Source organism: Pollachius pollachius (genome assembly GCF_949987615.1).
Source record: "Pollachius pollachius genome assembly, chromosome: 2".
Classification (NCBI taxonomy): domain Eukaryota; kingdom Metazoa; phylum Chordata; class Actinopteri; order Gadiformes; family Gadidae; genus Pollachius; species Pollachius pollachius.
The window spans coordinates 10965474-10978926 of NC_136935.1; the positions used below are offsets into that span (position 1 = coordinate 10965474).

Here is a 13453-nt window from a genome sequence, read left to right on the forward strand (position 1 = left end):
AATTTGACGACTGACGCCCCTGCCAAACAAACTGTATCCACCACGGTGATGTAAGTAAAAGGTTGAGTGAAAACACCAGCTCGTTCATAATATGTGAAACTATTTGTTTGTCAGAAGTTAATACAACAATGGCACCCATGGAACATTTCCTGAGCTTGCAACACTCACCATGAAGAAGGCCTGTTTCATGGTTCAGTGAAACTACGCTGAGTAAAACACCAATACGACAATAGTGGATAAGCTTAACAACACTGCCCCTTGCTGGTCAGATGTGAACCTGACAACAATACATCTGGGGAGTCCCCTAATTGATTTATTAATTAAACAAAGCCACACCCTGACCAAAATTGTAAAACAGACAATTTGCTTATTAATATTTCTGAATAAAGGACGTTTATACATTGGCCACTATATGCTCATGATCCATTGAAAGCAAAATAATCCTAGAGTTGAATGTAATTTGGTGTGTGTGTGTGTGTTTGTGTGTGTCTTTAAGCATCCCTATTCCTTCACCACCGTGGTAGCTCACATCAAAAACGCTGAACCTCTTGAATAATTTTGTTTCAAATTAGCATTTGTGTGTCTCGTTTTTTACTACTCTACCGCCATAAAGCTTTTACCTCCACGCAGGAGACAGAGAGAGAGAAGGCTAGAGTGTGTCTGTTTGCGTGCATGTGAGCATGTGCGTGTGTGTGCGTGAATGTGTGTGCACGCATGCGTGCGTGCGTGTGCGCCTGAATGTGTGTATGATTGTGTGTCGCCGTGGCATTCTGTCAGCTGCGCCCGGGAGATGTGCGTCGCTACTAGTGGCGTGGTTCCTCTCTCTGCAGATGGCAACACACATTGTTTTCATTCCTTAAACAGACACAAAAAGCAGCACGGGGACCAGGGGCCTGTCTGTACACTGTGGCGGGGAAGAGAAGGTACTTGGCACAAGTAGCAAAAACAATTAGCGTCACGCGAGCAAGGGGCCCTGAAGCAGCGGGCGAGAGACACAGAGAGAGACACAGAGAGAAAGGGGGGTGAGTGAGAGTGAGAGGGACACAGAGGGAGTAGGAGAGAGCGAGCGAGAGAGAAAAGGGGGAAGAAAGAAAAAAATCACCAAGAGGGTCTAAGCTGCGCCGTGTGTGTGTGTGTGTGTGTGTGTGTGTGTGTGTGTGTGTGTGTGTGTGTGTGTGTGTGTGTGTGTGTGTGTGTGTGTGTGTGTGTGTGCTCTGAGGTATCCCAGTTTTGTTTTTTTTCCTCCAGTAACATTCAAACTCTTTTCTTTCCCGTTTCTTTCCGAGACATCCCACGTTGTCACGGCTCATTTACTTGATATGTTCTTGTAGGCAGTGGGGATCGCTACCCGTGCATTCTTAATAAGGAAGTTGACAGAGGAAGCGTGTGTGTCCTTGGAGAGACCTCCCTATCCTACTCACATCCCCAACACTTTTTCGCTTTGAACCTTCTCCACACTCTACTGTATCTCCCCTGTTCTAGTTAAATCCATCGGCAGCTATAGCTTTAGCTGGCGGAGGCTGTAAACAAACTTTGTGGTGTCACTGCTGTGATGGGACCCACTGATCACGGACCTGCCCGCGTTTTAGCAGAGGGGCTTCTGAAAGAAACAAAACAATTCTCTTTACAAAGTACCCCCCCCCCCCCCGGATACAAAGTAAAAGTTTTTAGCAGCAGTACAACAAGGCGAATTTAAATATATTTACTATTCAGTTATTTACCTGAGGCTTTTATCCAAAGTGACATACACTGAATTCAGATATGCCATTAGGGAGCAGGTATGGGCTTAGACGTGCAAGTTAGGCTGCAGATGTTGGGGGATCGAACCCAGTACCTTCCGGCTGTGAGTCAAGCGCAATACATTACACTCTCAGGGCCTATCAGTGTTATTTATAGCTCCTATTAATGTTGAGGAAGCATACACATCCATGCAGAAGATGACGGAGTTCTCACAAGACAAATGGTTCAAAGGAAACCTTTAGGTGGTTAGTTTGACTTCAAGACGAAAGGGTCTGGGTTCAAACAGAAATGTCCACAGACATAGTCTACCTTAATTTCACTAACTAAAGCAAGTCCTTTTGAGTAACAATCTGCTAAATTCCTAAAAAATTAATAGATAGTAGGCCTACTGAATAACCATTTAAAACTATACGATTCATAAGTCAACATATATGGCACTATTGTGAATAGCCTTATCAGTATGATGTATACATTTTCAGCCTAAATATTCCTTGATTTTATCCTTACGCTTAGTGCCATGCATAGCCAGCCAAAGAAGGGCATATTAAATATTTGTCATCAGCAAACCATGAACTGTTCTGTTCAGCTGCAGCATGTTGACATGTGACCGAGAGCACGAGACGTAGTAATTCAAATTCTTACCGTTAGATGTCACTGTCTTCCAAAATTAGGATTGCAGTGATTAACACAACCTCCGCTGGGTGGCAATGTTGCTTACGTTTTAGGAAAAATAAACTAAAGCTTTGACTTGTTATGGCCTGTTTGACACTGATTTACGATGTCAAATATATTGTCTTTCCTGTGGGCATGTATCCATACTTCCTTTTGATCCTTTCAACCTTCTCTTTGTCACATTTAAATGTGGATAAATCCGATGAATGTAGTAGGCAAACAAGGTTGATCAATGTTCTTCATAATACGATCAGTGGATTCAAATCAACTTCAGTTAACATTTCCAGAGATTTCTCTCTCGCTCTCTCTCAGTCACTCAGCCTAATTATTTTGCAAGACAAATACAGCCATGAGTGCCATATGTTGACATTTATGTCAACATTTGTTCAAGAGAGGCAGCCTTAGGCAGCCACCGCTAAGTGCAGACCATTTCAGTTAGAAATTGTAAAGGTTGATTATTTGTTTTTGTAGTGATATTTTGCATTGTATTTTTCAAGATATTCATGACATTACATGTCATGAATATCTTGAAAAGACATGGGAAAAAACCACAATAATTAACTGTATGGTGATTATGACTAGCCACATGTGTTTTGTTTTGTTTTCGTTTCACGTGGTCTCCATATATATATAGAAGGGCGTAGGAACCGGGGGGACGGAGGGGACGTGTCCCCTCCAATATCGGAGACAGGCGCATTTGTCCCACCTAAAAATTATACCGGATCTGTCAGGTTTCAGATATGTGTCCCCCCCAATGTTAAACTCATTCCTACGCCCCTGTATACATACATATAACTATGTAAAAAACTCTACACTCCGTTTTGAGTTAGTGCTAATTAGATTAACTGTCTATTTAGATAGTTAATCAATATCTACTTTTATAATGTTTATCTTTTGTTTTTTCTACACATGTCGATTTCCACACACACAGTTGAACTCACCCTTATTAGCTTTTTGTACTATTCAATGTAACAGTTTTAAACCTTGGAATTCTTCAATATTTACCCAATATTGCACAAACAACAAACAAATTGCCCAGTGTTGGTTGGCCTTGGACAGTAGGCCTACACGGTACAAGGGGACTTAGAGACCTGGCCTTTAGAATAATCTATTGAATCATCTCTATACTGGTGCCAATCAACCGTGTTGATTATTGAAAATAAGGAGTCAATTTAATAGATGAATATAATCATGAATTATTTTGCAGTACTCTTTTTTTCTTGATCGCCATTCTTTATATATTCTACCCCCAAAGTACCTAAATCACCCATTGCACCACAAGGCTTGATAGTATTGATCGGATTCCCCACATTACTCAATCCTGAGCAAATACATTATAAATACATAACGAAGAGCGGTTTGAAGAGGCCACAGTGCTGAAAGCTATTCAAAACTCTTCTTAACTATGGCACAAGGTATGAAACTATTAGTTTGCAGTGGACTTGCTGTTGCTCTTATAGGTAAGGTCTGACAATTTGTGTAGCCTACTTAACAGTTGTCTCTAAATGTGTACTATATTGTTGGTGTTATCTAATAGCTGTCTATAGTGTTTACGTTGTCATTGTCCGTAAGTGTGTATTGTATTGTTGGTCTATGCCTACGGTTGTTGTCTATTGGTTGCATGTTTCTGGTTATATTTATAACGTGTTGTCTTTGTTGATATAAGATATCCAGCGTCTTTATTATTATGAAGCCTATGTAAAATATAAGGATTATTAATTAAATACGAGTATAATTTTTTAATGGTAATAAAAATATAATAATATATTAATATCAGATTCTATTAATGCTGACATAAAGAAAGGCAAAAGAGGACGTGGTCAATTGTAGCGTTTCCGGGGCGCGGTCAAATAACAAAAATCGCTGTCACAAAAACAGATCAACGTTGAAGTCCAAGTAGTGGTAATCGCTGGATATAGTCTGCGCAAGATTAATAGTGATTAAAGGAAGAGCTCTGCCTTTAACTGCTACATTTTAGCACTTGCGGTGTCACATTGTTGTATTTGTTTTTGCTGTTGTTTTGGGGAAAAGGCGTGAACGTCATGTCTGCCTTTCCTGGAAAGAGCCACAGCGGGGGGAAAGATGACCCTGTGCTTCAGTATGTAGTGAACAACTCACTCAGAGAACATCCAGTACTCGCTAAACTCAAGCAAGTACGTATCTTTACTTCACGGTTCTGGCCATCAGCCACCAGTTCAAGCGAGAGAAAAAAAACTCATGCTTCCTCTCAGCTCTGCCTTTACGCCACTAGGGGTCTGTAAAGTGCAATGGATGCCAAAATAATAGAAGTAGGCTTACTGATAATGTAGTATAGTCAAGGGTGCACATAACTTTTTAAATTAGTTACTTTGTTCTCATCCCACACGTAGCATTTATTTAATGACATCTGACGTAATGAAACTTACCCAGTTTCACAAAGGCGATCCCATTTTCAATGCAAAACTTCTTAAGCACAGCATTGTTTTTTGCGCCACCTTTTTGGAAATAAAAACCGCAGCAGCTTCACCACGAAGCGTTTGGATTGTTTTCCAGTGTGTGCGCGGTGCACAGGGCACATGAGCGCATTTTCCGTGCGCTCATCATTCGGCACATCTTTGAGTCACTTTTCGGAAAAAAAAACTATTTTCTTCTGCTCCGATTCCGTTAGCCTTTTCTTTGCAGGTGGCGAACCGCCAAAGTACCTGCTCAATGTATTTTGTTTTTTCTGAATCTCCCACAGCAGTCTACTCCATTGAGTGGTGACAAGATACACGTGTAGTTTTGTTTGGATGACCTGACGGTTACGCAAAAGCATGGTAGTGACACAAGTGACGTTACGCATCCCTGATTATGGGCGCGCATGCGTACCAGTTATGTGCACCCCGAGTATAATAATGAGAATAAACCATAGGGAATTAATATATTTGCAAATCTTAAAGTGATTACGTCAAGTTCTTTATTGTAAATGTTCTTACTTTCAGAGAACTCTAGAGGACAGGTGGAATATAATGCTTGTTGCCACAGAACAGGCCCAGTTCATGGGAAATCTCATGAAACTCATTAAAGCCAACAAAACTCTCGAAGTTGGTGAGTAGCCGATTACACACACGTAACATATGTGATTTCAGTAAAAAAAAATGGACAAATCATAACTAACTGACCTGCTTTTGTGTCTTGATTGATTTATTCATTACAGGAATGTACACAGGGTACAATGCACTGAACATGGCTTTGTCTATTCCCGAGAATGGACGTGTGGTGGCCTGTGAGATAGAAAACGCCTATGTGGACATCGCCAGGCCATTTTTCAAAGAGGTGACTATCTCAACTATACAGAACAGCACAAACCTATCCAACAAATGTCTTGAGTTAAAGAATGTGCCACTGCATTCAAAATCAATGTTCAATTGGAAGGCCTCCCATGGGTAGTACTAAATCAGCGTATAATAATTCGGGGAGATTGATTGAGAAACCCACACAGTCACGGGGCGCTCAGTGGGTCAGCAGGTCCGAACAAACTGCTTCTGTGGTTGAGTAGAGAGAGAGAGAGAGAGAGAGAGAGAGAGAGAGAGAGAGAGAGAGAGAGAGAGAGCAAAGTGCCATCTCATGAGTGAAGATGCAACGACAAGCGCAAATCAATGCTCCTCAGGACCTTTTGTCAAGACGAAAGAGAAACCTGTAACTCTTTCTCTAAAGCAGTGCATCTTTAATATCATTTCCTAACCCCCGTGAACTGTTTGTTGTTTGTCTCTGTCTCATAGGCTGGTGTGGAAAGTAAAATCGATGTCCGTATTCAACCGGCTATGCAAACTTTGGGTTTGTTGTTTATTAATTGGCTTCCTATTTTACAACCAGGTCTGATGTTGATTATTATTTGATAATAATCACATTACTCGCCATTTCAAAATCTAGCCTATAGTTACATCACACGTAGGTGTGGCCACCAAGACACTCCCACCTGTGATGTCACTAGGGTGGTTTTGGAAATGGCTTGTAATGGCTAAACCACATCTCCTGATGGTAAATTTCATGTAATGTACGACTCAACATTTCCATATATATTCAATAAACTTGAGCTTACCAACATGCGCTACTTATTCTTTATTCAATTCATTTTTTATGTGTATCCAGACGAGCTGATCGCTGCGGGCGAAGCGGGAACCTACGACTTCATCTTCATAGACGCAGATAAGAACAACTACGACGGCTACTACGAGAGGAGTCTTCAACTGGTTAGAAAAGGAGGAATCATCGCCATCGACAACGTTAGTGTTGCCTCCCATAAAACAATGGAACCCCTTAAAAAAATACTTTCACCCCCCCAAAATGTCCTAAATAATAGCCAATGGCATCACAAGATACAAGAGTGCATAGTGATCCCTTAAATTTGCTTGCTCTATCTTACAAACATCCCAAGAAAAACTTACATAGTAATTTTATAATGATATTTGAACCAAATACATTAAGCAAAAATTGTTTGGTATTTGGACTTGGTTAACCGTTTATTACTGAAAACGATTATCCCACTTTGTTTGGATAAATGATCGACAGGTTAGGTTAGGTCTAAAAGGTGTGTGTGTGTGTGTGTGTGTGTGTGTGTGTGTGTGTGTGTTTGTGTGTGTGTGTGTGTGTGTGTGTGTACACAAACAGGCCTTATGATTCATAGCCACGAGCACTAACCACTTTGTGCATGAGTGATGCATGTACATTCACTTCCACATTTTGTAGGTGTGAATGTAAGAACTTGGGTTGGTAAATATTTTCAGTAAGACATCACCGCACTAAGTAGTAACAAAGTGCGTTGTTCAATTAAATTCAATTGTATTTGTATAGCCCTTAATCACCATTACAGTCTCAAAGGGCTTAACAGGCCAAATATGTATGACACCAGTTGGTACTCACCCCAACAAAACTGTTCCTTTAAAGGTGCTGTGGAGTGGACTGGTGGTGAACCCTGCTGCGGACGACCTCGTCTCCCAGAATCTGGACGCCCTGAACAAGAAGCTCCACAAGGACGAGCGGATCGATCTGAGCATGCTCACCATAGGGGACGGCCTCACCCTGGCCTTCAAGCGCTGATCTCCAACCAAACCTCTCAAGCATTCCAGTTCCATGCATTCATTTGATAATATAGTATATCATTGATGCTAAACAAAATGAATGGATGTCAAAACACTAAAGTGTTATGGGCTCTCTCTGATATTTCTTTCTGGTATCACAGTAAAAAAATAAATAAGAAGACAATGAATGAACTTGTCTGAGTTATTGGTCAGTCAGTCTCGAAGGGGAGGTCTTTCACCATCAAATAAAATGATTTAATCGGCCCATTAAAGTAAGCCCTTGAAAAATCCAATATCCATAAGCTCTGTTAGTGTTTTCCAAGGGGCTATTAATCGTTTGTTGTAATGGAATCCTTGCACACAATTGTTGGAAAAGTTGGCCTAAATTCAAGCTTGATACATTAAGGTATTCATTAGTGTACCACATCAACAAATGCATGATAAAGGCCTCACATTTAAGGTGCTATATATTGTGCCTTACAGTGAAAGAGATCCTGTTTGTTTGTGTCACTGTTTAAGAACTCATTATTAAGTCATAATACGTGTCAATAATATGCCATATTAGGTCTATGTCCTGAAGTCACAAGGGACAAACATACATCAAACAAACACAAAAACGTATTGGCATCAGTTTAGGTCATGTTATATGCGTCTAAACGAACAGTGTTGGTGTGAAGTGGCCAAGCAACGCGTTCCCACTTCAGGCTATATTAAGATCGCTGAGTCCATACATTTTCAGCACCATGGACAGTTCAATTGTGCACACCTCGCGGATAGTGACAGGTATAAAAGCCCAAAAGAAGCACCCTGTAGTTTATACACCGTATCGAGCCACAGGATGGAGCGAAAACCGGGGTTGCGTGATCGAATAACTCCAGCCGAATATGTTCACTACAAGCCCACCACCACTGCAGCATCACAGAGCGATACCCCCATGATGGGGGACTACGATTGGAAAGACAATGTCACCGCTACGTTTCCTACGAAGACGAACGAGAAAGAGATGCTTCACGGCCTGAACGACCGTTTCGCAAGTTTCATCGAGAAGGTGCGTCACTTGGAGCACCAGAACGAGCTGCTTGAACGAGAGATCGAGGACATCCGACAGAAAGAGCAGACCCCGGCGTCTCTGCAGCAGACCTTCGGACCCGAGCTGGAGGACCTGCGAAAGCTGCTGCGCGACATCACACACCAGAAACACCAGATCGAGGTAGAGCACCAGACCCTCGAGCAGGACCTGATCGACCTGAGGGACAAATACGACACCGAGGTAAGCGTCAGAGCTGACGCCGAGACCAACATCGTCCTCTTGAAAAGGGACATCGACGACGCGTATCGGGCCAAACTTGAGCTCGACAAGAAGTCCCAGGCCATCTCTGAGGAAATCGACACTTTGAAGAGGAACCACAACTCTGAGGTGTCACAGCTGATCGCACAACTCAACGATGCGCAAGAAGGAGCCTCTGTTAGAGCGAGCGAGTTTGGGTGTCCTGAACTCACTGCCGCACTCCGGGATGTCCGGGCACAGCTGGAAGACCACGCCGTGTCCGACCTCCACAAGGCGGAGGAAAGTTATCACATCCAGGTTTCAAAGTTAACCGAGGCGACTGAAATGAAGCGCGAGGCGCTGAAGGCGTCCAAGCTGGAGATCCAGGAATACAGGAAGAGACTGCAGAGCAAGAGTGTCGAGCTGGACTGCGTTAAAGGAACACGAGAAGCTCTGGTAAGGCAACTTCGCGAGATCGAGGAATGCCATAACGAGGAAATCATTCACTATCAGGTAAGGTACATATTCAGGGCATTTATAAACCTAAATGTAAATAGACCTATTATAAGTACCGATAATACGTTTATTGAAATGTGAGTGTCGTTTTTGCTTTATTTTTAATATAAATAAAGAACATGTGTAAATGCTATTCTATATGCTCCTAAAAGCCATATATTTAAATCTAGTTCTAAAAAATGTGTGAATAACATAACATTATTATAATAATATAACATTTCCACAACTAATAATTTATAACATATTTATATCGGGGATGTGTAAATTACAAATGTTTCCATTGTTTCTTCAGGACACTATCAAAGAGCTAGAAAACGAGCTCATCAATATCAAATTTGACATGTCGAGCCACCTGAGAGAATACCACGACCTACTGAATGTGAAAATGGCTCTGGATGTGGAAATACTCTCTTACAGGTAAGGCAGAGGCAAATCCTGAGCTAAAATATTTTAATCGAAATGCCTAACATTTTAGCTAGGATGAAGACAAATATCACTGTGTGAACGGACGTATCAACTAAGACAATTCATCTTCCTTTAACATGACAGAAAACTCTTGGAAGGCGAGGAGAGTCGTCTTTTGGCCGTCACGGACTCCCAGCAGCAACTCCCCGCCCCCCACATCTACAGACAGTCCCCCATCCACACCCTGCCCTGTCTGGGGGAGCAGAGGAGGACCCAGAAGCCCCAGTACAAGTTTGTGGAGGAGATCATCACCGAAACCACCAGGGAAATAGAGATGTCCGAGTTTGAAGAGACTGGCTCGGAAGAAGAGGAGGAAGAGATGGATCGAGGAGATCAAAAAGAGGAAGAAGATGTCAAAAGTGAGAGTGGGAGGAAGAGAAAGGATGAAGAAGAAGAGAAGGGTGAGGGTGTGGAAGATAGTCCAAAGGAGGAAGGTGTGCCGGAGCGTCACAGTGAGCAGCATCATGGGGTAGAGCAGAGTGAAGAGGAGGAGGAGGAAGGTGTGGTGAGCTGTGACGAAGAAACACACATTCAAACACACATACCTATGCCATGTAGTGAACATAGTGAACAGTCCAGCAGAGCAGAGGAAACCAGCCAACAAGAGAGCAGAGATATAGATGGAGTTATGGATGGAAGTGAGTCAGCAGACAACGTAGAAAAAGAGGCAGAAGAGACCAAAGAGAACATTGCTTCTTTCAAACCAGAATCTGATACAAAGTCAGAGCTCCTTATGGAGACAGACCTGTTAAAAGACACAGAAACCTTAGAAAGTACAGCATTATCGAGGGATGATATCCAACAGATATCTGCTATTTTTGTCACAGTGAAAGTAGAAGCAGCAAAGAAAGCAGTTTCCCTAAAACCAGAATCTGAAACCAGGTCAGAGGTAACAATAGTGGATCAACTGTTAAAAGCCACAGAAACCCTAGAAAAGACAGTAGAAGCAAAGCAAGAAGAAGATTTAATCAGACATCAAGAGGTTTCGGATATTGTTGAGACAGGGAAGTTAGAACTAGCAAGAACTCAAGCAAAGAAAGATAAAGATTTAGTCAGAGATCAAGCGGTTACTGATATTGTTCCCACATTAGAGGTAGAGCCAGTAAGGAAAATGACTTCACTAAAACCAGATTCAGAAACCTTGTCAGAGGTCGCCATGGAGGGTGAACAGTCACAAATGACAGAAGCCCTAACAAAAAACACAGTAGCAACAAAGGAAGAGAAAGATTCACTGAGAGATGAAGATGTATCTGATATTGTTGAGGCAGTAAAGGTAGAACCACTAGAGAGTGTTGCTTTAATAAAACCACAATCTGATATGAAGTTTGAGGAGGAACAACAGCTAAAACCCACAGAACCCTTAGAAGATACAGTAGGAGTGAATGAGGACAGCGATTCACAGAGTGACCTTGTGTTATCTGATATCCTTGATCAAGTAAAGGTAGAAATAGTACAGAAAGTTGCTGAGGTCAAATCCGATCCTATTACAGAGTACACTATGGAGGTAGAACTATTGCAACCCAAAGAAACCCTAGAGCATTTGGCGGAAGACAAGGAAGATTCTGAAAGAGAGATGTTAATGATGGACGTTTTTGAGGCAGTGAAGCAAAAACCAGCAGAGAAAGTTCCTTCAATAAGACCAGAATTGGAAACCAGGTCAGTTGTGATCATGGATGAGGGAGATCACAAACCATCTGGTCATGTAGATGAGTCTCTCTCTTCGTCAGATGATGCCATCAACAAACACACTTATTTGACAACAGACATTAAGTTGGGTCTTTCCTCTGAGATAGCAGTAGACCCAGAGATCCTGTCAAATATCACAGGCCATGTCCATCCCAGCCCATCTAAGAGCAAATTAATGGAAGCCAGCAGCACAGAACCATCTGCAATAGCAATCAGTGAAACAGACACAGTAAAGCCTATAATTCAGAGTGAAGGGACAGAGAGAACTCCCGAAAATATTGGTACAGATCCTCAAAATGTAGAAATTGATAAAAAGTCTGAAGATAATCAAGAAGAAGAAACTAAACTTCTAAAATTAAAAGTTCCATTGGAGAAGACTCTTGTAGCTGCAGATGGCAAAGAATCACAGCAGGAGATGCCAAGCAATATTGTGCAAAAAACAGAAACACCACAAGAGCCTGAAGTCCCACTCAAGTCTAGCGGAGAACTGTCTGAAATGCAACCCAGTGGCATTTCTGAGGTACAGGTGGAGGAAACTGAAGAGCTCAAAGAATTCCAGTTGGATGAGGCAAGCAGTACAATCCATGAAATGGAAACAGAAATATCTCAAAAGCCTGATCTCCCTCTCAAGTCTAGTGGAAAACCATCTGAAAGCCAAACCAGTGGATCGTCTGAGGTGAAGGTGGACAAAACTGAAGGTGTTAAAGCATCACAGCAGGAGCAGGTAACAAGCAGAACAGTGCAACAAACAGAAACAACTAAAGAAACTCTCAAGCCTACTGGAGAACACTCTGAATACCAACCCATTGGTATCTTTGAGGCAAAGGTGGAGAAGACAGTAGAAGTCAAAGTATTACAACAGGAGATATCAAGCAGACCAACCTGGAAAACAGAAACTTCTCATGAGCCTGAAGTCCGCATCAAGTCTGTTGAAGAGCAATCCGAAATTCAACCCAGTGAGACATCCGATATAGAGGTTGAGAAAACAGTATGCCGCAAAGAATCAGAACAGGAGAAAACAAGCAGCCCAGTCCAGAAAACTGAACCTTCTCAAGAACCTCCCAGGTTTAGTGGAGAACCCTCTGAAAGTCAACCCATTGGATTTTCTGATGTGAAGGTGGAGAAAACTGCTGATCTCAAACAATTAGAACAGGAGGTAAGAAGCCCTGTTCAGAAAACTGAAACATTTCAAGAGCCTGAAGTCCCTTTAATGTCTACTGGAGGACCTTCTGAAAGCCAAACCAGTGGGGCATCTGAGGCAGAGAAGACTGTAGATCTCAAGGAATTAGAGCAGGAGAAAACCAGCAGCCCGCTCAAGAAAACAGAAACTTCTGAAAAACCTCTCAAGATTAGTGCAGATCCTTCTGAAAGTCAACCCATAGTATTACCTGTGACAAAGGTGGAGAAGATTAAAGATGTCAAAGCATTAGAACCGGAGATACCAAGCAGCACATTCCAAAAAACTGAAACAGAAATATCTCAAGTGCCTGGCATCCCCCTGAAGTCTGGTGGAGATCCTTCTGAAAGCCTAATCCATTATATTTCTGAGGTGGAGATAACTGCAGATCACAAAGAATTGCAAGAGGAGATAACAAGCCACCCTGTCCAAAAAACGGAAACACCACAAGAGCCTAAAGACAGCCTCAAGTCTAGTCGAAAATCTTCTGAAAGCCAAACCAGTGGATCATCTGAGGTAAAGGTGGACCAACATGAAGGTGTCAAAGAATCACAGCAGGAGCAAGTAACAAATAGCACAGTCCAGAAAACAGAAACATCTCAAGAAACTCTCAAGCCTAGTGGGGAACCTTCTGAATACCAACCCATTGGTATCTTTGAGGCAAAGGTGGAGAAAACTGCAGATTTCAAAGCGTTACCACAGGAGATATCAAGCAGCCCAGCCCGAAAAACAGAAACAGAAACATCTCATGCGTCTGAAGTCTGCATCAAGTCAGTTGAAGAGCAGTTTGAAATTCAACCCAGTGAGACATCCGTTGTAGGGGAAGAGAAAACTGTATACCTCAAAGAATCAGAACAGGAGAAAACAAGCAGCCCAATCCAGAAAACTGAA

General features: G+C 42.2%; 2 protein-coding genes across 2 annotated transcripts; both read left to right on the forward strand.

The window, feature by feature from the left end:
- The first annotated feature begins 4265 nt into the window (after positions 1–4265).
- On the forward strand, positions 4266–7627 carry comtd1 (catechol-O-methyltransferase domain containing 1). The gene is made up of 6 exons (XM_079729924.1): positions 4266–4565; positions 5373–5478; positions 5588–5706; positions 6153–6207; positions 6523–6656; positions 7318–7627. Exons 1-6 carry the CDS (start codon positions 4455–4457, stop codon positions 7468–7470), a joined length of 678 nt encoding a protein of 225 aa, XP_079586050.1. The 5' UTR covers positions 4266–4454; the 3' UTR covers positions 7471–7627.
- A 761-nt stretch (positions 7628–8388) lies between these two features.
- LOC307070570 (neurofilament medium polypeptide-like) lies at positions 8389–12519 on the forward strand (the record flags this gene model as incomplete). Its single annotated transcript, XM_079729077.1, has 4 exons — positions 8389–9231; positions 9527–9651; positions 9784–10199; positions 12503–12519. The coding sequence occupies 4 exons, from the start codon at positions 8389–8391 to the stop codon at positions 12517–12519; spliced, it is 1401 nt and encodes a 466-aa protein (XP_079585203.1).
- Between the last annotated feature and the right edge of the window lie 934 nt (positions 12520–13453).

Excerpts from the sequence above, each read along its gene's own strand:
- comtd1 (XM_079729924.1), top strand. The coding sequence starts at position 4,455 with ATGTCTGCCTTTCCTGGAAAGAGCCACAGCGGGGGGAAAGATGACCCT. Across the intron at positions 5,707-6,152 it reads CCAGGCCATTTTTCAAAGAG|GCTGGTGTGGAAAGTAAAAT; the intron begins GTGACTATCTCA and ends TCTGTCTCATAG. Across the intron at positions 6,208-6,522 it reads ACCGGCTATGCAAACTTTGG|ACGAGCTGATCGCTGCGGGC; the intron begins GTTTGTTGTTTA and ends ATGTGTATCCAG.